Genomic DNA, 15,082 nt, shown 5'->3' with positions numbered 1-15,082 from the left:
TGTCACCTGTGTTAGATCATGAAAACCCAAGATCTGTATTTAATTCTACTTTTGTACAGTGAACATTTCAGGTGAGTATTTAATATGCCGTCGTATATAACCAATGGTTCGAGCCATATGTTTTTTTCTAGATGCCAATGTGAACCTTAGCTAACGATTCACTTGTACCCCTATTCCATATGCTAACTCACCTCATATTGTATTTTTTTACTGTGATATTTGTATTGGACGTGTAATTCAAAATAAGTCTGCTGCAGAAAACACTGAGAGCAAAGCTTTAAAATGTTTTCATGACTGCTTAATACTGTACATCTATTAGTGTGCACATTTAAATGGCTGTTGTAAACGGGACTCTCAAACAGTGGGTCAGTGAACAAATCGGCTGTTTCATGTTTGTATAGGAAAAGTTCAGAGTGACAATTTTACAGCAGTAACCTTTGATCCCTTTTACAGCTGGCTGTGATATGATTATTCCCATAAAAACATGAAGGAAAATAAACAATGATGTCCAAAGATAAGATTATGGGAGGGGATACATCCATACTATTAAAGATGAAGCCATATGAATTAGTTTATTCCTAAGACTGGCCACAGCAGAAAATGTTAGCCAATTCATTATAGTGCTTTCAACTTGGAAAATTTAGGAGGGCTTGCACCAAGATTTGTGCTGTTTTAATGGATAAATAGACCACTTTACCTTCTCTCAACTACTTTCTAGGCTGTGTATCTTCAGAAATCGGGGTTGCAAGATACAAATCTGGTAACAGTGGGCTACTTCAAATAAGCAGTTGGTTGAATTCTTCTAATTGATACTACTACTGCTGCTTTGTCATGTTGTGGTTGTACTAATGTAACAAAGAGGACATTTTGGTGTGTAGGGAATTGTAGCGTATATTTACTCTTTGATATTATCTACTGCCAATCCCTGGCTTTACATTTGTACACAGAGCCTGCTTTTTATTGGGTTATACTGGTGACAAAGAATGCCTTGAAATACTCAGCTCTTTTTTTTAACTCATCTTCTGTGGTGATGAATAAAGCCCTCAGGAAGGTATTCAGGATGGATATATCAAACAGTGCATACAACAGACATATGAAAATAACAAGCAGAAAATTGTAATGTTATTTGCTGCAAGTCAATCCAGTTCCACATCATTTTCTGTGTGACTTTAAGTGCTCTGTATAAAGATAAAACATTAATCTTTTTAAATCTCTAGTTGTAAAAGACCAATATACATTATCACTATGCTTAATTTATAGAAACTTTCATTATAGAAAAAGTCAGGTAAAATTTTGGAACACTTTCTATTTTACCAAGCTAGTATACTGACAACCCTGGGGTTTTTTAGACAAAATGGAGTCATATTTTGAATATTTTAAGGGTTTTTTTGGTTTGGTTGGGTGTTGTCCCTGTCCCCCCCCCAAATTCCAGTTAAGTGACTGAATTTTCTTCCCTCTGGAAGAACACCTAGAGAGCAGTAACAAAGTAATTTTAGTCTCATTAGGAAAAAAGTGGAGGTTAGTTATATCAAGTATTCCAGTTTTGTCTACTTTATCTATATATAAATAAAATGGTTTAAAATTTAAATATTGTTATTTCAAATCTTCTAGTTGTTTAAACTGATGCAGCTCCACTGCCTCCTATGGAGCTGTTTCATTTTATCCAGGCAGAAAATTTGGATCATATTTAAAAAGATTAAAAGGAACACTTAGAAGTATTTATTTCAATTGAAGTAAAACTGTGTGCACGGTTGATTTATTGTTTTTCATTATTATTCCTGTCAGTTATGCAACTGTATCCATACTTTAAGCAACTTGTCTCATTCTTTCCTCCATTACAGATCGAAGTAGTCAATACTTTCAAGAGTGGCACTTCCTTTCAGGGGGCTCTAAGGAGACAGTCCTCCGTCACAAGCCAGACCCAGGATGTAACCAATATTTCTAGCCCTAGTCACGTATCGTTATCCAATGCTCTTTCCTCTCCTACCAGCACATCTGCTGCTGCGGCTGGGCGTGAGTGTGTATTCTTAATGCATCAGACCTACAGAGATGCCAACTTACGTAGCAGTCATTTGAGACCAAGCTACTTTGCCCTTTCCCATTTTGTCCTGTTATGTTTATTAGTTTACACATACCCAGAAACACATAACATGATTACTTTCTGTACAGTAGATACTCTCCATGATTCATTGCAAGTTTTGTTAACTTACTGTTAGGACAGGAATTTCTAGTCAGTTTTTATCCAGTGTATGGAGATTCTGATTTTATTTGAGGCTTCTGTGTCATGTTTTCTCAATCTCATTGGATATATTTTCTGCTGCTTATAAAAGATGTACTTTAAATGATTCTACAAATATCTTATATTAAGCAATACAGTTTGTCAGATAAAAGATCATTCCATCTGGAAGACTGTGTGTAATATAGGTCCCTCATGTCCAAGAAAGATGTACTCTAATTAGTACAGGTACAGGAAGGAACAAGGAAATAGAGAATCTAGTTCATGATGCAAGGCTAAGGGATTAAGATTTACATGAATGGTGAAAGAATAGATTTTTTTTTTAATCTCTAAATTCACTGGGAGGTAAGCATTAAGGAAGGAGGCAACTAGACAAGTTAAAGGACAGTGTTGAAACAACAAAATAAATGTGGTAAGAAATTTCTTTGTTAGAAGAAGCAGGTTTCTAAACACTGAAATCCTGACACAGCTTTCTTTTAGATGCAAACAAAGCATCTAGTGAAGAGGTAGTGAAGTGAATAAAAACTTTGAAGCAGCTAATAAGTAAGGGCTGCTTCACTAACAGTAAAATTCTAGTTGCTCAGGAAGACTTTTACAGATCTAACTTTGGTTTTATATTTTTATTTATTCAGGACTGTAAGTAGCTATTTTGTTTTACAGCATAGCCAGCATTAAAAGAATATTTAAATTTATAGAACTCAGTTTATAAGCTTGTCACTTACTTTACAAAATAATGCAGTATATTCCTTATGCAAGTTTTAGTGAAAAGTTGGCCAAACAGACAAGAAGCCAGTCTTGTCTGTCTGGCAGACAGAGACAAGGCAGACAAGAGGAGGAAATAAAATTCCAGAGCTCCTGGAGAAAAAAAAGGAAGCTTGACCTTTCCATTCAGTTTGAGTGCAAACCCCCTCAGTATTTGAACATCAAGAATTTAGATATGCATTAGAAGTTGTGTTGGAATTAAAAGTCAAAGGAGAAACTTTGCTTTTGCTAGGAACCCAAAGAGCCATTAAGGTTCCAACTTTGGCAGTTGCTCCTTGGAAAAAATTTGTATCTTTTCCTGTCTTTTCTTGGGAAGTTTGGCCTGCTTTCACTCCAACAGCCCCAACCGCTTCAGGGCAGCAGCACGATCAAGAGAAGCAAAGTCACTGAGCTGCGTGCCACTGCTGTGCCACAGGCACTGTAACCTGCTTCTGAGAACTCAGAGCCCAAGTTTCCTCATTTCCACACTGAGCAGGACACAAAACACCAGACACAAATCAGCCTTTCATCCAGGGAACGATTTCCCATAATAGCATTTCTACATTTGAGCAGAAAACAGAGCAACTCATTCTGCTGTGGTAAATGTTTCAGTAACATCCTGTAGCCAGCAGTCTGAAAGGATAGATCTAATAAAACTGAAATAGACAATTTATCTTCCCTCTCTTCTCTCCATTGCAGCAAAGCAACTAAGAATTGAATAGTCTTGCGTCTTGACAAAGGCCTTACTAGGTTATGGGCTGAAGTTAATTAATAGGAGAAAGCATAATTTGCTACAGTCTTTGATGTCTCTTTTTATTTGGGAAAAAAAAACCCAGGTCTACAGAGCCTCATCAGTTATAGCCACATTTATTCTGTGAAATAAAAAACGTGTGATTGATTTGTTAAGCTACCCAGCGATACATATCTCCCTTGCAGAGGACAATTAGAGAATGGGCCTTTTAAAGTGGTTATTCTGGACCGTTAGTATTTCATTACTGCAATATAATGTCTGTTTAGTATCAAGCCATTGTGTGCTTCAAATTATAACCCTTAGGGAAAGTTTTGATTTATTAATACAATGACACAAACCTAATGAATAACAGTGAAAAAGCAAAGAAAAAAAAAAAAGGGTTTTATTTTTAAATTGGGTATTTACAGTTGGTTGTTCATCTTCCAGAACCTGGAAAACCTTTCCTAATCCAAATTTCATAGAAATGGGATATGTTTTTGTGAATTGGCATTTTCTGAGAAAATTTCAGTTGCAGAATGCACACCTAGGTCTACTTTTTAGCTCCTTGCTTAAAATGTATGTGGTGGGACAGGACTGACTTCTTTCCTCTTAGCTGCCCAGAATGAATTAAACCCTACCTTCTTAAATCATTACCTTCTTCCTATGGGGTGGAAGGGAATAATGGGATAATTGTACCTCTGATTTTGAAGCCTTTCCCTCTCTTCAGGAATCTTAAAAATATTGTATATGTAGATATATTATGGGGAGTATCAAGGGAAAACCTTAAGGGTATAGCAAAGACAAAAAGGTCTAATACTTGAAAGGGCCCAATATGAGATACTGTCAGGAAGGTTTATTTCAGAGAAATGGTGCTCAGCATGTTGCAACAATTGGGATATTTCAGGTGTCATTTTGGGTGCCCAAAATGCAGAGGTTCTGATATCAATACTTAATAAAAAATACAAGAATCACATGATGCTCTATGAATAAGTCAGACTAATTTAACAGAGCATTTATGCAGTTCTTTACTAATTGTATAGCTTTTTAATATATAGTTCATTGTGACACCTCACCAATCTGTGAGATTTCTTCTGCAGATTTATAATAACATTTTGGAATTTTAATTCCCCCCCCCAGTATTTTTGGGCAGATTAATGTTTGATTCAAAGGTTAGTGCCTGCTTAAAAAGAAATCTGCCTGTCAAATGCAGCCACATCTACAGTAGTTTGTGAAACAGATTAGCCAGTTATTACCTGAAATGTTCAGTTATTCACATTCAAATCTTTCATAGGGTTGTGGAATACCTTAATTAAAAGCAATTTATACAAAGGAATATTTACTACAGTACTAAAGTTTCCCTAGTTATGCTGATACTTTTTAGCTGTCATGGTGGTTTTGCCAATAACAAATTACAAATTTCTGGATGTCAGCATTAATTCATAACAATGAGGTCCATATTATGAGTCTCTTATCTCTTTTGAAAAACATTGCAGATTTCAATAAACATAGTGAAAATTTCTCCAAATTGAGACCTGGCATTTTATATACTCTGACAAAAGTAGAAAATTTATTTAAATGCAAACTAAATATGCACACATATTTAATATGCACACATTTAAGCCACAGAAAATGAAAACATGGGAAAAATAAGGCTTTGTATGCAGTATGGTCTCAGCCAAGTTCTCAGGTTTTGTCGTGTCATGTGCATGAACACACAGACACACATATACACACACAATCTTCTGTCATTGGAAAGCTGTTACACTATAGAGTTAAAAGTGGTTTTAGATACCAGGCTATGCCATACCAGTTTTGGTGGATATGTATTTTATATGCATTTCTTTCTATGTTTTATTTTGGGAAAACAAAATCAGATCCAGTGGGGCAGTGGAGCATCTTTTTTACTTTTGAAGCTCAGAATTAGTAAGGCAAAATGTTAGCTTGTGCTTAAAATTAAGTATATGCTTAAAGCCTTTGCTACTATATTGTTTAATTAGGTAGAGGATGAGTAGATCTAACTGTACACAAAGTAAACAAGTTATTCTTTATCATAGGCTGTTTATATCTGGTTCTCAGATGTTGTTTATATAATCCGTAGGTAACCCCTTCAAAAGAACATGGTTTCAAATTTTCCAAGAAAGACGCATATTTAATATTCCTTTGTACTTGCTCTTCCTCCTTCCTCTCATTCTCATGTATAGTTAATACTGTTCCTAAGTGGAAGCAGCCAGAAACTGCAGGTCCCGTAGAGAAAACCCCTCCTTTCTTTCATAAAAGGTTATAATTAAAAGATATTGTTAAGCGTAGGAAATATTGGGGGAACAACAAAGAAACAATAACAAGCCCCACCAAAAGGCAACCTCCCAGATCATGAATCTGCTGTAGTTTCTGTATTGGCAAGTTCCTTTTTCTTTGTTCTGTTAAAGTCTGTCATTTTTGTCTGAGATTTTTAGAAGTGAATATTTCATGGAATCACAACTTTTCATTATATTAACTCTAGCAACAATGGCCTCAAACAAGCCACTTGTAAGGATGACACAGGAAAAAATACACAGTGATGACTCCAAATTTTATAGCAGCCAATTAAAATCTTACCAAACAATCACAAAATATTCTCAGAAGTATTTGTCCATCATACGGATCTCTGAAGGTTTTTGGTTTTTTGTTGGTTGATTTTTAAAAAGTGTTTTGAAGCAAAAGAAGAGCATAGCACCCTTGAGGCTGTATTTTTGCTCTGGTTCACTTTTTGGAGGGGACTACAGTCTTCAAAAGTGGGGCTAATTTGCATGGAAAGACAACTTGTTTTAATTGTCCCTTTAATTAAAAAATAGTTGCAATTTATCAGACTTGACAAAAAACTGTCATTTACAGGTAGAAGCTTTACACATGCAATATTTGCCTCGGTGTGGCACAAGGGCATAAGCATCTGCAAATTGTGTCAAACTAATGTAAGACATTCAGCAAGCTTAATTCCAGTGCGTATTACAGTCCATGTACTAACAGATAATTTTAAAGAGAGAGCTTAGTTTAGCTATTTTGTAATCTGTTGTGTATGAAAATCAGATTCTTCTCTATCAAGAAAAATTATTTACTGTTCCAGCAGCTTTTGCTTTTCTGTATTTCTTACATATTTAGTTTCCTATAAATGTAATCATCATTCAGCTGGACAGACTTTACAACTAAAACTTGAGATAAAATCCTAAGTTTGGAGCAAATTTTCTCGTGAAGAAAAATGGGGAAAAATTTCTTAAAAAAATTAAAATCTTCTATTTTAATAAATGTTAAGGCAAAGATTACTGTCCAATATTGATCTATGTTCAGATCACAGACCAATTCAAGTGGGCATACCAGCCTTAGTGAAAATGTCAGTTGCTTTCTGTGGCAACATGAACTATCACATGAGGAAATGGAACAAGCAGAACTTAAACTAAGTCCACATCTAAAATTATGTTTATAAAAGTTGCACCATTTGGGAGCATCATTAAACTAGAGGCAGAGATACCATACTAAAGCTTAGAAGTTCCAACTGGTTATAACCAAGATTTCACAATCCTGCTGGGATATGCAAGATCAAAATCAACTTCTGTATATCTTCCCTGTAGGGAAACTAACTGGGTTTAAAGTCTAAACATAAAACCAAGTCCTCAACTGGAGATATGGCATGGCAGGAAGGTTTAGACTCCTAACGCAGAAATACATTCTTTCAAAGGGTTGTATAATATATTTAAACTTTGCCAAATCTGATACAAAAATGTTAGACTCCATAATTTTGCAGCAATCCTATAACAAAGGAGATATGCTACGGAAAGTGGAAGCCCTACATATGGTTCTGATCTCATGCTCTAAAATTCAGTGGAATAATAGCCATGTGAACGTTTTGTGAAATGAGAATTAGGTCTGAGGATTTCACAGAATTTGTAGGTATTCTATTTTCCTCTTGCTGCATGTGGTTTGACTTTTCAGCAGCACTTACTGGATTTACTGCATATTTATGTAGAAAGCGAGGAGCACAGATAATGTTATGCATCTGTTTCACTCTTTAAAGCAGAAACCTAGAAATTATAATTTTTCTGAAATTTATTGGCTTTTAATTTTATCTTTGAATTTGCTCAACTTCTGCATCATACAATCCAGAACATACTAGCCACATTTACTGGTGACTCCAATACATGCAGTATCTCCTCCTGTGGATACCTAATCTGATTTTACTCACCTAAAACTGGGAGGATTAAAAAATAAACAAAACCAAATATACTGAAGATATATGCTTTCCATTTCAAAGCTTTACATATGCAATAGCACTTGACCAAACTCATATACCTTCGTATAGCTATAGTCTTGATATAGAATAGTATGTTACACATAAGAGTTGGCATCTCTTTGCAAAATTGACCTCTTGTTTACAATTTTATACTAATCACCTTACTGATCTTTCAGTATTGAATTTATTTGCTTTTGCAGTGCCCTACTCTCTACTGTCTGAATATTAAATGTGTTTGTTTTCCCAGAGGGCTAGAGAACATTGGACAAAAGGGTTCAGCAGGAGAGAGTGAAATAAAAAGAGGTTGTGAGTCTTTAACCTTGAGCCTGAAATGAATGTGAACCAAACTCAAGATACTTGGCTTATATGAAGCCAGGTAAACATTCGAGTATAAGCCCACACACTACCAACCATAATACAGCTGTTGATGCTTAACAGGCCTTGTGCATTTTGCCTAGATTGTTGTACTTAGGAGTGAGATTCTGAACTTCATCTTTTTCTTCTGATGGGAAAAATTTGTAGTATCTAAAATTCTATTTCTTTTATTTTTCTTGCCTGATGCAGTATAATAAATCTAACTTTCAAGGTGGGATGAAACTGAAGGGTTTTTTCTATTACAGCTACAGAGAAGAAAGAAGTGGAAACTTATAGCAATGTCAAAAATGTCCTGAAGTGTTGTCCCCACAGTCTTTTGTTTAAAAACAGTTCATTTTTTTCTGTTGTCTCCATTACTGTGAGAAAAGGGAGCTGTATCACACTGTTTGTCTTCCCTTGGCATTGTCAGTATCATAAAGAAATATCATTACATGAACTCTACATAGTTCATAATAAACCAACACTTTCTAGGTTCTATCCATCATGGGTATGTCCCTGCTTTTACATGCTGTACAACCATAACAACATTATATGAAGTTCATCCGCTTTATTTTATCTTCAAAAAAGTAATGTGGGCTTTGTTTCAGCAGAGCCCCTAAACATTTTTACACCAGATGTTACTTCAAATCTTGAACTTAAGCATGTATTAAAAGAATTTGTTGCCTTTGGGCCATGTAGCTCTGGATAAATAATATTTTTTCAGTTCTTAGCTTAAATATGGTACTATTATTATATAGAAATTAAAACGCCACCTTTGTATCCAAAAAACCCTCTACCTTTGTTTCCAGTAACGTAATGAAAGAAGCAAGGTTTGTTCCTGTAAGCCATAATTTGATACACTGGGGGACAGACTATGAACAAGATTTTGAATTATATTGTAATGCAGAAATTCTGTCACTGAATGAGGTGTGACACTAAAAAAAAAATGTTTTCTTCTAGATGCCAAGCTAAATATATGAAATTTAAAGCTGGGGAGGGAGTTTCTCCTTAAGTGAAAAATTAATGGAAAACATGTATACAACTCTGAAACTGTAGGGAAATTTTAAGAAAACATAGTTTTCTACAGCTCCTTAGTGATGAAAACTTATTAGAAAGCTAACTTTATGTATTCTCAGCTTTAGGGATTTGCCCAAGTTTGGCCCTTACATTACCATTGCATTCAGAAGATTAACTAGTTTAGGTATCAGCAGATCTGAACTAGTTCTAAGCTAGTATTTCCAGTAACAATCACTATGAACAAGTAGAAGCTATTCTAGTAATACCTAAATGTTCCTGCAAGACTCGAACAGTCCATGCCAAAACTTTGCCACAGATCTTCACATGAAGTGATACAACTGCTGGCTGATTGTACATTCTGCAATTATATCTTCAGATTGTTGTGTAAACACATCTAAGCAAAAGATGTTAGCGTAGTGTTTTCTTTCAATGGATCATTAGTTCAAGCAGTCACTGCAGAGTACCAAGTTCAGGTCACGGCAGGCAGGTTTTCATAACTGGTTTTCAAATACAACCTAAATCTATGTTTTCCCTCAGCTGTGTAAGATGTTAGCTAGCTAGACTAAAAACTTGGTATTAAATGTAAATTAGATGCCAAATTTTGGCATTAAATGCAGTATAGATGCTTTCCCTACTACAGAACTTGGAGCCTCATAAATTGAAATCAGTTCCTCCCTTGCTAGCCCGTAGAGGCTTAAATACAGTTTGTGCGACTTGAAGAAAAGCTTTACTTCCATTGGGTTCTGCTGGATCTGTTCAAGCATAATATCAAATTGCAAACCTTTTTATTTAAGTAAAAATTTACTTTACCTTTATTAAGAAGAATCCAGCTGGCAAATAGAACCTAAATCTATGCAATAAAAAGTGGCTGTATTCAAGAGAATGAAATTATTTTGTTAGTTGATAAGATATAGCAAAGAGCTGCAACTGAATGAGATGACTGTTATTTTTATTTAGATAGCAGAAATAATAGGTAGCTTTGCAGAAAATGTCACTATATCAGCCCATACTATAAAGTAAGCATGTTACAAGAAGTTTCCTGATTTAAAATAGGACAATATAGTAACATGTTTGTAAGATTGCCTTGACAAAACATACCATTTTTTTCATTGTTTAGACTAATTACTTTGCACTTTAAAATACAAGATAGAAAGGCATAGATAATGAGGGAATTAGTATGTCACCTCTTCTCCATGAGTTCAAATCCTATCTTTAGTAATGCAAATGAATCTCTTATCCCAGACTGTTCACTATACAGAACCATCACATAGCACAGCACAACTCAGAGATTCAGCTCTCGTAAAACCCTGGTTTATAATTGCAGGTGCTCTGCCAAAGAGGTGTTAGGTACACTATACGATTGTAGCATGTAACATTTATTCTTGTTATCTTCCTCTTGTCTTGCACCTCTGCCAGCCTCCTAAAATATTCTAGTATCCCAAGATCTGGACAAGCCTTTCTGTACCACTCCAGTCCTCTTATTTTGAGCATAAGCAGTCACATGAACTACTTGTTTTTTACCATGTCCTGCTGTTACCAAATGTACGTATAAAGAGAAGGGAGAGTATTTGGACTGACTGAAGGCCGTGCATCTGAAGAGGGCATGACTTACTTCTGCTATTCGGATTTTTGAAAGATGATGAATATTCAAATTTAAAGAACATAAACAAGGACAAAGGTCAACGAGATCAAAATACAAGTCAGCCTCTTTCTCAAATGTCCTGAAATTCTGTACAACTTGGACAACTCCAACCACAGAATCAGCTAGATCCCACAGCTGTAACACTGTGACCCCATGCCATTGCTAAAATGCAGTCTGCCAATTAAAAGAGGAATTAAAGCTTTACAGATTAGTGGTGTATTAGGCCAACCAATAATGTGCAGCATATTTACATGTAAAAAGATACACATGCCAACCACCAAACCATTTCAAATGTGTGTGGAGAAGCTTTCACAATGCCTGCTTGCACCTTTTCTGCCTCTGCCTGTGTTTTGGTCTCCCCTCTAAGAGATGCTAAAAATTCGCTCATGGACTACATGGAAGTAGAAGGATAGAACTCATACGTAGTCATAAAACATTTGCCAACAGATCACATTTTGCCATTCTGTTTTTTCCCCTCTGCCCCCTCCCCCCCCCTCCAAAAAGTTATGTTTTTTTCAGCAGTAAACCAGCACAAACCTTCACTGCTTTTCAGACCTGGTAGGTCACTGGGATATAGACAGCATCCCTCCCTTTGCCCACCCACAGAGGACGTAGTGTCCCCACTCTGCAATGCTCCTCACTCTGGTCCTCTCATTTCCTACTGGGAAAGCAATTTGCACTGTCCCTGACAGTCCAGTGGGCTGAGTCTTGTAGTTGATTTTCACCTGTGTTCTTACTGTCAGGTGGTTAATGACATTAGATGGACCCTGGCATAAGGCAGCTGACCTAGGTTAAAGACTGCATATATGGCATAAATTATTGTGTCGCTTTCAGCATTTAACTTTACCGTTTTACAACTGAGACACAGAAAATGAAAAAGCTTGCTATTTAACAATGTAATTCAATTCAACCCAACAATCAATACGTTATTTTATTACATGTTTTATATATATTAAAAAGTTAAATGGCTAGAACAGTGGGTCTATACTCGAGTGTTTACCTCACATATGCATGAAGGAAAAATAAAAGTTGGTTCAACAATACTATGTTCACATTATCCAGGCTTCCAAGTGTAGTTGTTGTGTGCAAGTTATCTCTGTTCATGTGGTAACTGTGATTCCCCCCCCCCCCCCCCCCCCCGTGGTAGCATGATTATGCTTAGTACTTTGTCTGCTTGGCTTTTTGTGCTCTTGGCTGCATTCATTTAGATTTTGCTTTAAAACATTGATATTACTTATCGTTTTTACACTTGGCTCCTGTGTGTGTCTCATACGTACCCATCCAACTGTGTCTGTGTTCTGTGCTTTTCTGTTTGTGAAGTGTGATATGTTATGTGTAATGGTTTTTTAACAATACAAAAGAGACTTTTTTAATTAAAAAAGCCTTCCTACTTACTCACTGCAAAACTATCAACATGCATGGTTTTACATTTGCATTACAATTAACATGGCTTGTCTTTTACTAGGGATGTACCACACGAGTGGACGTTCGCTTTCTTTAACCAGTACTTCCCATCAGTTCTTTGATGGCTTTAAACTTGATTTATTTTAATATTGCAGTTGATACAGATATTCAAAATGCACATAACTGAGCCACTCGTTTATGCATATAACATCCAGAGACTATGGACTTCAGCTGCCTGCACTGCCCTAACCATATGCTACATTTTTCACAAAGTATTCTCTAACACAGCATTGCCCTTTGAAGGTGCTACCTCTGACACCTCTTTCCTTTTCTCCCCCCAGATCCGCGTCGTGAAGGCATTCCGTAGCTCTCTCTATGAAGGTTTAGAAAAACCAGAATCTAGAACCTCTATTCACAACTTTATGACTCATCCTGAATTTAGGATAGAAGATTCCCAGCCCCACATCCCACTCATTGATGACACAGACCTAGAAGAAGACCCTGCTCTCAAGAAAAACTCGAGTCCACCGTCTTCGCTGAACAAGAACAACAGTGCTATCGACAGTGGAATAAATCTTACAACTGATACAAGTAAATCAGCTACCTCTTCTAGTCCAGGAAGCCCAATACATAGCCTGGAGACATCACTTTAGCTGAAAAAGGTCACTGCAAAAAAAATTAAAATAAAATAAAATAAAAAAACCCACAGCAACCGAAATATATAAATATATATATTAAAAACATTGCTGGCTGAAAAGCTGTTTGAACTCTTATTCACTCTGAGACAAGTGAATGAATTGTTGATCACAATGGTTTTGGGGAAAGAATGAATGGCTGATTTACATACCCCCCTTGTTCCCTTTCAGAAAAACAAAAACAAAAAAAAATCCTCCTGCATGAATGTACTGTACACTTCTGGCCCTTCTTTCTCTTTTTTTGTTTCTTTTTATTTCCTTTTATTTTTCCTCCTTAAGCAGGAACTGCAGAGGACTTCTTTCTGAGGCTATTTATCCAATTCACTGGTCTGTGAGTTTTTTGAAATGCTTGTGTGGCATGGACTCAATTGTATAGATTAATTTAAATAACTTTTTTGAAGTTGCAAAGCTTAACTTGCACAGTAGATTTGCACCAGTTGGACAGAGGAACTTAAACATTTATGAGACTATATATAGAGATATATACATATAAGTATATACATAATTAATTATATATATGTATATATCTATCTATATATATATAGTTATATATATATATAAAGTTTCTTTGTTGGCATGTTGCCTTGTTTCTGCTCAAATTGCTCTGACTATTTTAACTTATTTATGTCCTAAAAAAGAATGTAATTTGTTTACAAACCTGTAGATAATATCCTTAACTATTTGTAGGGTTAAGAAAGCACTTCCTGCCGAAGTAGTATAAAAATGGCTCAGCTCAGCTCATTGAAAACATCTGTAATATCGCACCCTGGATATTTTATTACCACCATGTTCTGATTTCTGCCTGATTTTTTTTTTTGTTATATAATGTAGATACTGCTAGTAAATACAAAAGAAGCCAAAATATAACACATTGGATGTAGCATTGTGATCCTATATACAGGGAGGTAAAACAGGCTTCCTTTGTTTCAAATAAAAATCAAAATGATCAGGTTCTCTCTTTTTCTTTTTCCCTCTGATAATCTGCTTGAATTTGTTTTGGTGCAACATACAATAACGGAGGCTATTTCATTCTTAAAACATATGGCGATGGCTTCCAAAAATATTTTTAGAGATATTATATGAAACTGAGTTGAGTTTATAAATATAATTTAAAATAACTTATATTCGGTTTGTCTATATGGAGATAAAACTAATGTTAAAATATTGTGATATATTGTGTTAATCCTTTTCAGTTAGTAATTTAGGCATTTATTTCCTTATTACTTGCAAAGTATGGGCTGTTGGCATTTTGGATGAAAATCACTGTAGGTTGTTGCTTTGATTTTTTTTAAAGAAAAATATAATTTCTGCACTATTAGGTCTGAATGAAACTTTATTAATTGTATATTGAGATGTGCTTTGTGTGATTTTTTTTCTTTAACCAAGCTTGTCTTCCTGTAGTCACAAGGTATACTGTAACACAGTAATACATTATTTTACCTTGAGCTTTCTACGAAGAAAGCTATTTTGAAAACCTGAAGTATGGAGGGTGAAAAATATTTTTCAAGATGGTAACAGCCCTGATAACTTAAAATTTATGAGCTTATATAGTTGCTATGTCAACCACTTGAATGCTAAGCACTTTGTGGATCACAGATTTTTCATAAATAATTTTTGTATTTAATATAAAGTTTGCTTGGAGACTTTTCAGCATATGATCTTTTCCATAATTGTACAGTGCAAAAGACATTTTGAATTACACAATTGATTATGCCAGATGTGTTGAAAAACACTCTCAAACTAGCTTGATAAATTGATTTGTTAAGGTATTACTGGTTGTCTTAGAGTTGGCTCATAAAGTGGTGCATCTCTGCAGTCACAAGAACTAAACCAAGCCAGAACTCTCCAAAACAAGATTAGACTCATGGCCAAACTGCAGACTGAACTGACTAAAATGTTTTCAGGGTGCATCAAGACTATTCAGCCAGGTAAAGCTCTAATCAGCTTGAATTGCCAGCTTCCGGACTTTTGTGTAGAAGCTTGAATGTTTTTGGCTCAAACT

The 15,082-nt window shown here is 35.5% G+C and overlaps 1 protein-coding gene across 1 annotated transcript in view; it reads left to right on the top strand.

Moving 5' to 3' along the window:
• The window catches only part of ATP2B2 (ATPase plasma membrane Ca2+ transporting 2), a 440,022-nt gene extending 426,928 nt beyond the window's left edge, over positions 1-13,094 (top strand). Inside the window, exons 25-26 of the mRNA XM_072875775.1 lie at positions 1,842-1,928; positions 12,727-13,094. Coding sequence (XP_072731876.1) covers positions 1,842-1,928; positions 12,727-13,038 — 399 coding nt within the window. The 3' untranslated portion in view covers positions 13,039-13,094. The remainder of the gene's footprint in view (positions 1-1,841; positions 1,929-12,726) is intronic.
• Positions 13,095-15,082: the final 1,988 nt, after the last annotated feature.

This window comes from Ciconia boyciana, chromosome 11 (genome assembly GCF_034638445.1).
Source record: "Ciconia boyciana chromosome 11, ASM3463844v1, whole genome shotgun sequence".
Lineage (NCBI taxonomy): Eukaryota > Metazoa > Chordata > Aves > Ciconiiformes > Ciconiidae > Ciconia > Ciconia boyciana.
Note: the sequence above shows the minus strand (reverse complement) of the source record. Positions and strands in the feature narration are given on the sequence as shown.